The sequence below is a fragment of the Ctenopharyngodon idella genome, chromosome 11 (genome assembly GCF_019924925.1).
Source record: "Ctenopharyngodon idella isolate HZGC_01 chromosome 11, HZGC01, whole genome shotgun sequence".
Classification (NCBI taxonomy): domain Eukaryota; kingdom Metazoa; phylum Chordata; class Actinopteri; order Cypriniformes; family Xenocyprididae; genus Ctenopharyngodon; species Ctenopharyngodon idella.
This window is the reverse complement of record NC_067230.1, coordinates 18,861,007-18,877,063: the sequence shown is the minus strand read 5'-3', so window position 1 is coordinate 18,877,063 and position 16,057 is coordinate 18,861,007. Positions and strand designations below refer to the sequence as shown.

The following is a 16,057-nucleotide window of genomic DNA, read 5'->3' as shown; positions in this document are numbered from 1 at the left end:
TGATATAATGGATGAGCCTGAGAGCAGGGGTTGGGCGGCCCGTGTCCCTGGAGGATTGGCTATCCCATCATGCTTAGAGAGAGATGGCTCAATCACCAGATGATCCTCCGAGGACGCGGTTAAGGTGAAGTGACAGCATTTCACTAATGAGCTGCAGGAGCAGCGGGGCGGAACGAGGCGGGATGGATGTCCACCCTCCCTTTGAGAGGTGCAGGTGGTACGTTCCTTTCAGAGCGGGTCAGAGGACCTCCTGCAGACGCTGACACACACACACACACACACACACACACACACAGAGAGACTGCAGTGCAAGGCATGACATCAGCAGTTTTCTATTGGATGACTGCGTCTGTAAAGCTGCTCTGCCTTTCGAAGCGATTTCTGTAAAAGCAGGACTGACTGTGAGCCAATCACACGACAAGATCACAGATGAAAGACTACACTGTCTGATAACACTGAAAACTACAATTACAACTTCTGTTCACTGAGGAGAGAATGAACAACGGTGATCTATCTATCTGTCTGTCTATCTATCCATCTACATATTGATATATGATCTATCTATCTATCGATCTATTAATCAATCAATCAATCTATCTATCTATCTATCTATCATCTGTCGATCAATCTATCATCTGTCAATCAATCTATCTATCCATCCATCTATCTATCCATCTACATATTGATCTATCTATCTATCTATCCACCCATCCATTTATCATCTGTTGATCTATCTATCGATCTATCATCTATCTATCTATCCATCTATCTATCATCTGTCGATCTATCTATCCATCCATCTATCTATCCATCTACATATTGATCTATCATCTATCGATCTATCAATCTATCTATCTATCCATCCATCCATCCATCATCTGTTGATCTATCTATCTATCCATCTATCATCTGTCAATCAATCTATCGATCTATCATCTATCTATCCATCTATTGATCTATCATCTATCGATCTATCAATCAATCTATCTATCCATCCATCTATCATCTGTCGATCAATCTATCTATCATCTGTCAATCAATCAATCTATCTATCTACCTATCTATCATCTATCCATCTACATATTGATCTATCTATCTATCCATCCATCATCTGTTGATCTATTTATCTATCGATCTATCAATCTATCGATCTATCCATCCATCCACCTATCATCTGTCGATCAATCTATCGATCTATCATCTATCTATCTATCCATCTATCAATCTATCATCTGTCGATCTGTCTATCTATCCATCCATCTACATATTGATCTATCATCTATCGATCTATCAATCTATCTATCTATCCATCCATCCATCATCTGTTGATCTATCTATCTATCCATCTATCATCTGTCGATCAATCTATCGATCTATCATCTGTCGATCTATCTATCTATCGATCTATCAATCAATCAATCTATCTATTATCCATCTATCATCTGTCGATCAACCTATCGTTCTATCATCTATCTATCTATCCATCCATCCATCTATCTATCATCTGTCGATCTATCTATCTATCCATCCATCATCTGTCGATCTATCTATCTATCTATCATCTGTCGATCTATCTATCTATCAATCAATCCATCTATCAATCGATCCGTCGATCTATCTATCTATATATCAATCGATCCATCCATCCATCTATCCATCTATCTATCCATCCATCCATCCATCGATCCATCTATATATCCATCTATCATCTGTCCATTGATCTATTGATCTATCTATAGTTCTATCTATAAGTCATATTAAGAAAATTATATATTTTTATTAAACAAATATTTGTACAAATTACACACACACACACAGTATATATGAAACTGTATTATATATTAAATTATATATTTTTATTTTTTATTTTATTCTATTTTTATGATATATTTATTTCTAATTTTATATATATATATATATATATATATATATATATATATATATATATATATATATATATATAACTATACACCATATTTTTTATGAGACACATTTTGGCTTTTTTTGTGTACAATGCCTGCATCATGAAATTGCATAATATCATATCCACCTTATTTTCCTGGTAATGTGTCTGGCTTCCGGTGTCATTCGCTTCCAGTTATTTTTAGCAGTACAAAACAGCTCGTTCTGCTGCTTCATATTGCAAACTGCTGTTTCTTACCATATTATTTTAATGTATTGTTTTAATTATAAACACGCTGGTTTGTAGTGCAAACAGTTTCACAGTTTACTGCACTTTGATGCTCTTCTCGTTTTTTTCCCTAATAAATCAGAAGTCTCGCACATTCCCAGAAAACACCTTACTTCCGCAATGAAAAATAAGGTGGATATTGCTGTAGGCTATTCATAACCTAGAGAACGTTTTTATTTAAAAAGTTTGTGACTCTTTTATTCATCATCAAGAACATGTTTGTGATGAATTAGTGTTTTGTTTGAATGAACCTGCGCAGGCAAGTCTCGACAATAACAAGCGTTCAAACACACGGACAGCGGCCCCGCTGGTGTCATATTTACAGTCTCTGCGATGACGGATGGGCGCAGGTATAGTTTGATTAAGCAGATAAAGGGGAAGTACTGACTTAAAAGAAATTTATGACCATGTTTCTTCAAATAAACAGTTGTTATAGTTACACCTGAAGAGAAACGAAGCACAAACACAGTCAGTGCTGGTATCAGTGGCTCAGAAATCCAGCATGGGGTGCATTCTGGGTAGAGGTTTCTTCCTCTGGACTTGCCCAATACGTTTGTGTAAACCAATCTTGACAGGGTTTGAAACTCAAGCCACACTTTGACCGCTCGCCAAAGACAGCGATGAGTTTCACCGCCTTCAACCACAGACCTCGGTTTCAGGAAAAGACAAAGGAAGCACGAGTGATAGATCACAAAAATGACTAATTTTAGGATGTGACTCGTGGCCTTGGTGAGTACCACAGAGGAAGGTGTTTCCTTCGTTGGCACACTGACGAGTTATTTTATTGAGAAGCTTGGGAGATAGTGAAAGTGTGTGTGAACAAATGCTGCGGTTACATGTAGTATCTTCACACACACACTCACACACACATCAGTCCTGAATCAACTAGTCTTGATGTCTCATATTTCCTAGAGTAATTTCCATGTTGGTGCACTCTTTACAATAAAGCTCCCAAGGAAGTGTTTTTGCAGCGATACCAACCATGCTTGACTTCCCAAAAAACCTTTTAGTGAGAAGTTATCTCAGTTTAAAGAAAATGTTATTATTCTAAATAACCTTTTTCCACTTTAAGGCCCGATGAAATCTGTTTTATTTTTTTCCAAATTCCGTTTTTCCCGTTTAACATTTTTTTTGGACTCCATGTTAATGGTTAAAATAAAATTTTAGCAATCAAAAGGCATGTCTAATTAATTGAAATCATAAAAATTATATAATTTAACAACAATTTATTAAAAGTTTAACAAAAAGTTAATTTTTAGGGCCCTATGAAATATTTTTTTCATCTCAAATTCTGTTTTATTTTTTACCAAATTCTGTTTTCTGGACTCCATTTTAATTGTTTAAATTTTAATAATCAAAAAGCATGTTTAATTAATTGAATTCACAAAAACAACAACATTTATATATATACATATATTTAAAAAAAAATCATTTCTATGAAATGTTTTGTTTTTGTTTTTTCAGAAATTCTGTGTTGTGTATTTTAATGTTTCTGGCAATCAAATGAAGGCATAAAATATTAATTTACCTTTAATCATATGACCAACAATCTTTTTTTGTGAAACAAAGTGCTGCACAACAGATCGATCTTTGCTGCTAAAATTAAAACATGGAAGAAAAATTTTGATTATTTCTTGAATAAAATGTAATTATAATTTATTATTATTTTTATTATTATTATTATTAGTGTTAGTATTATTACATTGAGACGTCACTAAATTCTACTGTGCAAAGGTAATATATTTCTGTCACAATTTCTTTGTTAAACCGAACTTTTATTTTGAAGGGCTGCAGTGAAGACCGTCGAGTTTCTGTTTCTGAGTATTTATGATAGTTTTTCTCAAATGAAACGGTGAAATGCTCATGAAGTGACTCTCAGAGCGGCTCTGGAGATGAAGTTCATGCATTCATGTCCTCATATAGTGAGTCGGCGGAGGCTGAAAACACCGCGAGCGTCACGCGTGCTTCAGTGTGTGTGTGTGTAGTAAATTAAAACGCACGTCTGCGCCATTCATTCACACAGAGACACGCAGAACATGCAGGATTCATATTTAAATAGTGTTTTTGCGGTTTAATATTCACAGACACTAGTCTATATCGCAATTTGATTTAAGTGCACTGACCTACTTTTTATTTATTCATTAAAAAAATTGACATTTTTGCCTTTTTATGACTGGATTCTGCAAGTCTGTCCGCATTTTCTGCGTCACGGAAAACATTCACATGCATTCAAGTTAAAAAAACACTAATTTTCTAAATAATACACATTTCAGCATCAGCTCTTTTCTTACAGTTTCTGAAACGGCTCGTCCAAAGATTTGGTCTCTCTAAGCCCCGCCTTTCTGAGAGCCTGCTCTGCTCTGATTGGTCAGATGGCCCAGTCTGTTGTGATCGGTCAGAAGCCAAATCTGAATTTCAGCACTTGATTCACAGTGATACGAACAGTAACGATGGCGTCGGTTTCACCGTTTCAATCTCATCAAAGTGGAACTCTTCCAGTCTCAGATACGACTACAGTGTTTGAGGGCGGGGCAAAGAGACGCTGTTCGCCAGCAGCCAATGATAATCATTATTCAAATTAGTTACAAACCTACATAGGTTCAGCAATAAGTAAGACTGGAATTACTGACGACTCGTTTCAGCAGTTCAGAATCGATTCTTTCTTTTAGGAGATGGTTTATTTTCTTTTGTAGCTAATCGTATGTTCTTTTAACCACAATGCATTTTAACCGCGTGCTAACAATGTGTTAAAACAGAGACGACACGCAGAATGAGATGCTGAACACTACAACCTCCAGGACAGAAATACAACCTTGTTAGTCAAATGTTTTGTGTATTCAACGTCTTATCAGTTTTGACCCTGTTAAGATGGCTTAACCAACGACCCAGAGTGGCGTTTCAAACACAAAGGTTGTGACCTGTTGACACAGACGTTAGAGTTTAACTGAGGAGGAGACGTCTGGCACTCAGGAATGAAGTCATGGGAACGTACAACTTGCAATTTATAGTTATCTTGTGTCAAAATCTCACCGAGAACATGTCCAGGTCAGTTCTCATAGCTAGAGAACTCTATTTACTTTTGAGCTGACTGTAATTCTCTTAAAGCTTTCGTTTTAGCTGTCTGTTTTCTCAAAAGTCTGCGCTGGCTGAGTCCCTGGACAGGAAAGAACAGTTTCGGGCAATTAGATGACGCAGATGGTTAATCGCCTGAGTGAAAGCAAAACCACTGGGGTCGTCATCCAAACACGTCTCTAAAACACAGTGATTTGAAAAGGAGGAATTTGACTCAAGAGACGTCATGGACAAAGAATGACAAAATAATAACACGTCTTCTAGCGGCCGAGGCGGCCACCCACAGTCGAATAAGAGTATTATAATTTATGCTAATTTAGATGGCCCCGCCCCCGCTGACGACATCACTCACCAGTCTCTCTCCGGACAACACCTCCAGCAGCTTGATGAGCATCCGTCCATCTCGCAGGTCCATGTACAGATCCGTGATCCGACACGACACGCGCGCCAGGTGTGAGTTCACCCATTTGGTGAAGGTCTTCTTCTGCACGGCCTCTCGCTCATCTGCAGGAGGACGACAAAGACATTTAAAGCTCTGAATCTGACATGTGATCGCTGGAGCTCAGAATTACAGTAGTTTTACCATGGTTAAGTGCTGTTATTAAGCACCTCCTAAGCATCTTCTGAATTGTGGGAAAATTACACTGGAGTGGAGCGGATTGCTTTAATAAAACTGCAGCAAAAGCAATATTATAAAATACGACAATAATCAAAAGTTTATTAATAATAATAAAACAATTATCTAATATTTATTTTTTAATGTGAACAAATTATTTGACATAAAATATTAAATTAAGAATTTAAATAAAACATTTTTTAATTAAATTTAATTAATTGTAATACAAAATGACTTAATATAAAATATTATTTAAATAAAATATATTTTAAAATAAATAATAATACAATTATCTCAATTTATTTTTATTAATTGTAATTTTTACAGTTTTTTATAAAAAAAATATTTAAACAATACTTTAAATAAAAGATAGTTAAATAAGTAAATAAATATTTAATTCATTTTAATACAAAATTATTTAAAATAAAATATATATTAAAAGAAATAAATGAAAATAATAATAATAATAATAATGCAATTATCTAAAATTTATTTTAATCATTTGTAACACAATTTAATACAAAATATTATTTAAGCCAATTTAAATTAATAAGTAAAAAATAAATAAGTAACAATAAGTAATTATTAATTTTATTTTAATTAATTTTAATACACAATGATTTAATATAAAAATATTATTTAATAAAACATCTTAAAATAATAATACAATTATCTCAAGTTTATTTTTTATTCATTTTAATACATTTTTGTTATTAAAAAATATAATTTAAACAATACTTTAAATAAAATATATTGTACAAACAATATTTTATAATTTTATATAATATACTTAATTAGCTGTGCGCTATTTATGGTTAAGCAAGCAAAGTAATGATCAAAAATTATCCTATGAATTACTATTTTCCATATTATTTATCATCTGCAGACACCAGTTTTTGCAGCTGAACTGTGTTTTATATGTGCTATATTTAGACAGGAATGAACTAGATCTTCTAGGAAGAAACGAGGCCGTTGTAACGGTCCACAAACATTGCAACATTTCCACCCCCAAAAAACATTCTGAAATACTAATGACTGTTTCTGGATGAAGAATCAAATGATTTTAAATAGTCTGTGTGAACCCACACAATCAACAATGTCGCAACCAGAAACCCTGATGTTCTCCCTGCCAAACATTTAACCACTTTCTTGCTCCTTTTGGCCTTTTCCACCATGATCCCATAATTCATGTGCCAGCAGACAATTTCCCCACCAATCAAACGCAGTGAACAATGTAAAGCAGACAAAGGGGCGGCCGTGTTTGTTTATGCGGGTCTACGGTGCTCCGCCCACGGGTGAGCGGTTCAAATGCACACATTTATTTATAATCCTCCCAATTTTCCTGTTATTGCATTCCTCGTCCTCACACAGACGGAAGCGTCTGATTCAATTGTTTTCCCGCCTCCATGGCGAGACGAGAGAGTTTTTCCTGGTTGACCCCTATGCGTTAAAGATGACAGACTGACCGCACCTTCCCCCCTAACCATCCACAGCGAGGGTCCGTCTGAGACCGGGATCACTGGACGAGAACGGGGGGAGAGAGAATGGAGGGAGAGGTCGTCCTGTGACAGCCCGACCCGAAACACACCAGAATCAACAAACAGAGGAAGAGGAACATCTGCCAGTGAAGCAGGACAGAGGACAAACGCATCCACAGCTGGGACGATATAAAGACCTGCCCTGAACCACACTGGGAACGTGTTCAACCCTCGATAATACATGAAAATAAAATGAGTAAAATAAAATAAAACATGAAATAAAAGATAAAATAAATAAAAAATAAATTATGACATGAAATAAAACATGAAATAAAATAATAAAACTTGAAATAAAATAAATTAAATTAAATAAAAACTAAAATAAATAAATAAATTATGACATGAAATAAAACATGAAATAAAATAATAAATAAAAAATGAATAAAATAAAACATGAAATAAAAGATAAAATAAATAAAAATAAATTATGACATGAAATAAACAAGAAATAAAATAAAAAATTAAAATAAAATGAATAAAATAAAACTTGAAATAAAATAAATTAAATTAAATTAAATAAAAACTAAAATAAATAAAAATAAATTATGATAAAATAAAACAAAATTAAAAAAATAAAAATAAATTGACATGAAATAAAATAATAAATTAAAATAAAATAAATAAAATAAAAACTAAAATATAAAATAAAATAAATGATAAATAAAAATAAATTATGACATGAAATAAAACATTAAATAAAATCAAATAAAAAATGAAATTTAATCAAAATAAAAATAAATGACAAAATAAATAAATAAAACGAAATAAAATAAAAAAAAATGAAATAAAAATGAAATAAATAATAAAATAAATAAAAATAAATTATGACATGAAATAAAACATTAAATAAAATAATAAAATGAAATAAAATAAAAATGAAATGAAACAAAAAATAAAATAATAAGGTTTTGTTTTTGACTAATTCTGATAGCTAATTTTCAATATGGTAATTTTTACTGGGGTGAATGCACTTAATTGTTATGATAATAATGGAAAATAATGAAAAAAAAAAATATATATATATATACACACACACACACACATATATAATTTCTTTCATTTAATTTTGAGGTGACCAGGCCATGTTCTTGACAGGTTTCGTGAGAATCTTCCGTTCTGAAGCTCATGCAGAGATGTGTATGTATGTGTGCTGTATAGACTTCTGCTTCAAACAATGAGAAACATACTCGAACAGCATGTGCAGAACCGATGATGGACTTTTTCCAAGGCGACTGAACGGCTATGAAAGCAAATTATACATCGAAGCAGAACGTGGAGACCTCATCTCTCATGTCACGCTTCAGACACACTCTTACACATAATAAACACACACAGAAAGTGCTGACCAGACGTCTGACGGATTTCTTCTCTTCTGCTACATGGACATGTTTAAACGCATCACACACAAACACACTACAGGAAAAATAAACATCTGAAATGAGACCTAATAACTCAGTTGTATCTCCTTGAAAGCTGTTGTATGCACTTTGTTGAAGTTTCTCCACACTCATTTGCATCCGTTTTTATATCTCCAATGTTAGGAGAAACATCTGAGACAAAGATATTTAAATGAAATATAACTTCATTAAATCTTCTGAGCCGTGAAAGATCAAACTCTGAGCCACACACTCTTCCTCTGGGTTCATGCAAACTCACATTTATAAACTCAGTCCAAACCACAACATTTCAGAATGCATGTTTTTCCTGGATGAGGAAAAAACTACATATTTCAACAGAGTCAGCAGGAAAAACAGATAACTTTTTGTTCCTTCCTCCGCTTGAACATCTGATTTCACCATTTGAGCTTTTTAAGATCTTCAGGAAAGAGTCTGTTTACTGTCAGAGCTGAAACAACTGAGATTAAAATAACTATACTTTGTATTGCAAATCAAATAATTTGTATAATGAAAATGCATTTTAATTAAATAAAGTTTTATGTCTGTTCCCTATTTACTCAGTGCTGTCTAAGAGAAACAATTGACAATACTATACTTTTTATTGTAAATAAAATAAAATAATAATATTTTGTATAATTAAAATGCATTTTAATTAAATAATAAAAATATTTGAATGTCTGTTCTCTTTTTACTCAGTGCTGTCTAGGAGAAACAATTGAGATAATAAAAATAACTTATTTTTATTCAAAATAAAATAAAATAAAATTTTATAATGAAATTAAAATAAATGTAATAAATTCATTTTAAATGTTACATTTAATATACTTTTTATTGCAAATAAAATAAAATAAAATAATCTGTACAATGAAAATGCATTTTAAATTAAATAAATTAAAATTAATTAAATAAATTAAAATGAATTAATTTTTTTAATAACTTAAAATTAATTTTTTATGTCTGTTCTGTTTACTCAGTGCTGTCTAGGAAACACAATTGATATATTAAAAAATAACTAATTTTTATTCAAAATAAAATAAAAAATAATTTTATAATGAAATTGAAATTAATTTAATAAATACATTTTATTAAAATAAATGTAATTTTTACATTTTAAATGTAATATACTTTTTATTGCAAATAAAATAAAATATTTTGTATATTGAAAATGCATTTTAATTAAATAAATTAAAATGAATCACTTTTTAAATAATTATCTTAAAATTACTTTATGTCTGTTCTCTGTTTACTGCGTGCTGTCTAGGAGAAACAATTGAGATATTAAAAATAACTATACTTTTTACTCAAAATAAAATAAAATGTTATAATGACATTGAAATAAATGTAATAAATTAATTTTATTAAAAATAAATTTAATTTTTTAAATTTAATATACTTTTTTTGCAAATAAAATAAAATATTTTGTCAAATGAAAATGCATTTTGATTAAATAAATTAAAATTAATTATTTTTTAAAATAATTATTTTAAAATTACTTTTTTTATGTCTGTTCTCTATTTACTCAGTAAACAATTGAGATATTAAAAATAACTACTTTTTATTGAAAATAAACGTAATTAAATTTACATTTTTTAATGCCAACTAAGCACATTTTCGCCCCCAGCTGCTCTTTACTGTGATCTTATTTTACATTTGAGCTCATTCTATATGGCGATTCAAATCAGACGTTCAAGCTGAAGAAGATTTGAGCATCTCAAGATCTTTAGCAAAGATGGCGTCAAATCAAGAAACTGAAAAGATCTGCACTTTTCTCACAGTCGACCTGGTTGCGACCTGTTTCTCCCTCCTCCGTTGGGTCTGACGTGCCGCTGAACTATGGCTGCATTGTAAGCCGATAACATCGCAGCCAATGCCACCAAACGCTACATATTAGCCGGGCCTGCGGATACTCCCAGAGGACTGTGGGTAGGGCAAACAATGGCGGCAGTGTTCCTCCCCTCGGCCCCGGCAGAAACCGCGGGGAAGGCTGCAGGAATTCGGCAGCATCTGGACTTAACGTTGGGTAAACACGTCCCGCGGCCCCTCGCGCTACCAAACAGATTTAGGCGGGATTGATGTATGAATGGACGTGTTATAAATTCATCAAACGCAGCTCCTCGAGTGTTTATGACCTCTTCAATACCTGGTGGCTTCAATATGAATGGCTTTATAATACCTAGAAGGAAATTATATACAAGTATTCTTAGGGGAAAAAATGTGAATCTTTACATTGCGACATTATTTACATGATAAAGCACACTTTTACCTCCAGCTGCTCATTACTGTGATCTTATTTTACTTTTAAGCTAATTCTCAATGACGATTCTTATGTTTGAACATCTGATTTGAAGATTTGAGCATCTCAAGATGTTCAGGAAAGTGTCAAAGTGTGAAACAACTTTTTTGGGCAAAATAAAATAAAATAAAATAAAAATGAGAAATAAAAAATAAAATAAAATAAATACATTAATAATAAAATTAAATAAAAATAAATTAAATAAAAATAAGCAAAACAATTAAATAAATTAAAATACATTAATAAAACGAAATAAAATGAGAAATCAAAAAATAAAATAAAAATAAAAAATAAAATAAGGAATAATAATAATAATAAAATAAATAATAAAATAAAATAAAAATACGAAATAAAAAATAAAATAAAATAAAATAATAATAAAATAAGTAAATAAAAAAATAAAATAAGAAATAATAAGAAATAAAATAAAAATAAATAATTTTAAAATGAAATGGCAGCTTGAATATAATAGCTATATAATACTCTGCTGTTAACACTTACAGGGAGCTAGATGGAAAATGGGATTTAATATATTTTGAGAGCAATGGCAAAGTCAACTGAATGACAACCTACATTTGCCTTTGAGCGTCTCTAAGCATGTTCAGATAAATCAATACTGGAGTCTGGATTGTTGATCAGGTCAAGAGGTCAAATTAGTCACTATCATTGTGACGGTATATGCTAAAGCTTATGCATAAAAGGTTCATACTATTATATTTCAATAAGAAGAACATTGGAAAAATGAATTCTCCATTGCATTAACGTGCATGCTAGAAATATAACCACCACATTCATGCTAACTTTTCAATAAATGCTATTAAATACAAAATAATGTCTTTTACTATCTTAAGTAGATTGAAATCTTCTGAAGATGACGCTCTGGTGACAAACTAAGACTTTCTGTACTAAATGTGAGAGGTGTTCACTCACTACCACACTCGACTAGGGCATTCTGGGTGGTTGTGAGGTCAAAAAGTCTTGGGTCATGTTGCTTAGAATAGTAGTAGTAATGCTTGAGATAGAAAACTGAATGAGGGCGACTGATGTGGGTTGTGAGAGTTCAGGGATTGTTGATTTATTGGCGTTTCCTGTATCCTCAAAATCTTTGTTTGCTGACCTCAAAACAAACCACACCCTGTCCTGCAACATGCAGATAGTATTGTCTGTATTTTCAGAGGAAACAATATGATCAAACTATCAACAACGAAAAGTAGGATCTTTCAATAATGCAAAATGAATACAAAAATTTGAGGAATTTAGACGTGTGCTAGCGTTCAAAAGTTAGCTGCGTAAAAATACAGTAAAAATTGTGAAATATTATTCAAATTTTAAAACAACTGTTTTCTATGTGAATATATACTAAAATACAATTTATTCCTGTGATCAAAGCTGAATTTTCTGCTCACCAAGGCTGCGTTTATTTGATCAAAATACAGTAAAAATTATGAAATATTATTACAATTTAAAGCAACAGTTTCTATGTGAATATATTTTAAAATGTAATTTATTCCTGTGATCAAACCTAACTTTTCTGCTCACCAAGGCTACATTTATTTGATCAAAATACAGTAAAAATTATGAAATATTATTACAATTTAAAACAACAGTTTTCTATGTGAATATTTAGTAAAATATAATTTGTATCCAGTGATCAAAGCTGAATTTTCAGCTTCATTACTCTAGTGTCACATGATCCTTCAGAAATCATTCTAATATGCTGATTTGCTGCTCAAGAAACATTTATGATTATTATCAATGTTGAAAACAGTTGAGCTGCTTCATATTTTTGTGGAAATTTCAGGAAAAGTGCCTTATTATATTCACTACAGTCAGTCTTCACGGGTTTGTCCAACCCTGAAAGAACAAAAGAGTAATTATAATATATTATTTTGACTCAGTCTGAATGTGAATTCCAGTGAAATGAAAAAGACCAGACCACAGCATTCTTAACATCACTTATATTACTAAACCTCCTGAAAATTATGCTGTCTCTGGGATTCAGAGTTGCACAACACGAACAAAACATTGCAATACGGAAACACGAGAAGGTCAAATCTGGGGTCAGAGATAAGTGAGATCAGCTTTTCATATGAAACGTTTTCTACTCTTGCCTCTGACTTTCTGGAGCAGATGATAAATCATTAAATACGAATGAGAACGCAGCCTTGGAACGACCAAGAAAGGTAGTCCATGGGTGGCTTCCTCTTTCCCTCAGATTTATCTGCATCCTGTGGCGTGAACGTCAGCAGAATGGAATTCCTAAGACTTCCTGTGCGCTGCGGAGTGGACAGATCGCTGAGGTCACAGTATCACGTTCGGCTCTGGCCGCAGCATGCAGATCGAAAATAAACCTAGAGTTTCAACACTTTTGGTTAAAACCACAACACACAGTCTGAACCGAGGGCAAAAATAATAAAGACGTGAAGTTTAAAAGATTTTAGAGGCAGTTTATGTGAGCGCTGATGAAAAACACATGCAGCGCAAAACAAGGTACTCATAAAGACAACATCGTCGTGTATTTTTGGGCAAAACAGAATATTGTGGGAAATATTGTAGGGTGGCGCGCACACACACACACACACACACACACACACACACACACACACACACACACTTTTATAGATGCAATTAATCGCGATTAATCAATTTGACAGCACTACTATATATATATATATATATATATATAAAAACATCTACATATAACAATAAAACATTTTAATATTCTGTAATAAAAAATAAAAAACTTAAAAATAACTTAAGAAAATTAAATATATATATATATATATATATATATACACACATACATACATACATCTCATATATTCAATAATATATTCAAGTTATTTCAATAATGTCAACCATAAAATAAAAAAAATCAACTATATATATTTTTTTTTCATATTACGAGTGAAACATTTTAATATTCTGTAATCAAAAAAAAAAAAAATATATATATATATATATATATAGTTGATTTTTTTTATTTTTTTGATGAAAGATTATTGAAATAACTCAGTATTCTGAAATATGAAAATATTTTTCTTAAATAAATATGTATTATATATAAAATACAATTATATATATAAATATTATCAAAATAATAATATTTTATATATTACATATATATAAAATAATATATATAAACATATATAAGAAAAAAATCAACGATATACAGTATATATATAGTTGATTTTTATTTCATATCATGTGTGTATATTTGTTTTATATACATATAAATAAATATAAATAAATCATTTGTTTATTTATTTTTATATATTTATATATTATTTTTATATATATATATAAAACAATATGTATATAAAACAATAAATAAATATATATATTGTTTTATATACATTTATACATATAAATACATTTATATATATATATATATATATATATATATATATATAAAAATACATTTAAATATATATATATATATATACAGTCAAACCAGAATTTATATTTATATTCACTATAGTTTAAAAAAAAATGGTAATAAAATATGACAAGATCTCAGAGTTAAACTGTGTCAGAAAATATTAATCTTAATTATGTCAGATAACACTCAAGCAAAACATGGTCAGGTCAAAGTGTCTGATTAATTTTTGATTCCAAATTTTGCTATCCTCACTTACATAAATGAACTATAGTGTCCTGCACCCACTAGTAAAAATATATTAAAAATGTCTGAATAATTCTTGGTTTGACTGTATATTAGGTTTCCAGTTGCCTCAGAGGTACATTCGTACATTCACAGAGATGAGCAAGCGGCTCATCATTTCTTCCATTTCTCACGTTTAAACAAACAGAGCAGGAGGGAAACAGATGCATGTTTATCATGCCACATTTTAAGTGATGACATTCCTGCTGTGACACCTCACAGCTCCTCCAGTGTTACAGAGAGACAAAGATGAATGACCCGCTTCACCAGGAACATTCTGTCTCACGAGGGAACAGATTCCAGATTTACAATCCATGATAGCACTGCGCCGCCCAGTATGAGCTAATGGGCAGAAATCACTCCAAATCAGTCACAAGTTTACATTTGCTACCTTAGAAGGTCACTGCCTATATAGGGCACTAGGGTTGATATAGAATCAAACTGAGGAATAAGACAGTATGAGGATCGCAGGTGTAAGTATCACTAACTCAATCTGCCCTGTTTCAGGTTGACTGGTTCAAACCCCACCCTTAGTTTCAAACATACAGCATACAAACAGACATGAGGATGTGCACTAGTGCATCACTGCAGATGTTCTGAGACCAGAACACAACGCTTCGATGCTCAGTGTCCTTTTCTGATCAACACTTCTCAGAGTTTCACATCCATTGTTTCAAAAGTAAAAGTTTTGTGGCATTTCTGACCGTATAGTGTTCTTGAGTTGATATGATTCTTTGGAGAATAAGAAAAAATGCATCAGACTTTAATTTTCAGCTGATGTCATCAATGTCACTTATTATTTAATCGTGTGTCTTATAGAGACACTTACCATCCAATCAATTCCAAACATTATGCAAGTACAAAATTATGCAAATTTCATGTAGCAAATATCAGTGTTGTTATTGTTAACTAGAGCTAAAAACTAACTGAAATAAAATAAAATATTACCTGAAAACTTTAACTTAAACTAAAAAATATAAAAAATGGTTTCAGTAACTGAAATGAAATAATATATATATATATATATATATATATATATATATATATATATATATATATTATTTAAAATATAAATTAAATATTAAAAATTAAAATTAAATATAAAAATATAAAATATAAAACTTTAAGTTAAACTAAAAATATATATAAAAATTGTTTTCAGTAACTGAAATTAAGCTGAAATAAATAATATATATATATTTTCTGGAAAAAAAAAACTATAAAAAAAATGTCTTCAGTAACTGAAATAAAATAAAATATAAATATTATCTTAAAAAAAAAAAACT

The 16,057-nt window shown here is 31.1% G+C and overlaps 1 protein-coding gene across 4 annotated transcripts in view; it reads right to left on the bottom strand.

The window, feature by feature from the left end:
* Positions 1-16,057, bottom strand: part of LOC127522348 (spectrin beta chain, non-erythrocytic 1) — a 90,957-nt gene that overhangs the window by 29,041 nt on the left and 45,859 nt on the right. For all 4 annotated transcript variants that reach the window (XM_051912195.1, XM_051912189.1, XM_051912190.1 and 1 more), the window contains one exon: positions 5,616-5,767. In XM_051912195.1, coding sequence (XP_051768155.1) covers positions 5,616-5,767 — 152 coding nt within the window. The remainder of the gene's footprint in view (positions 1-5,615; positions 5,768-16,057) is intronic.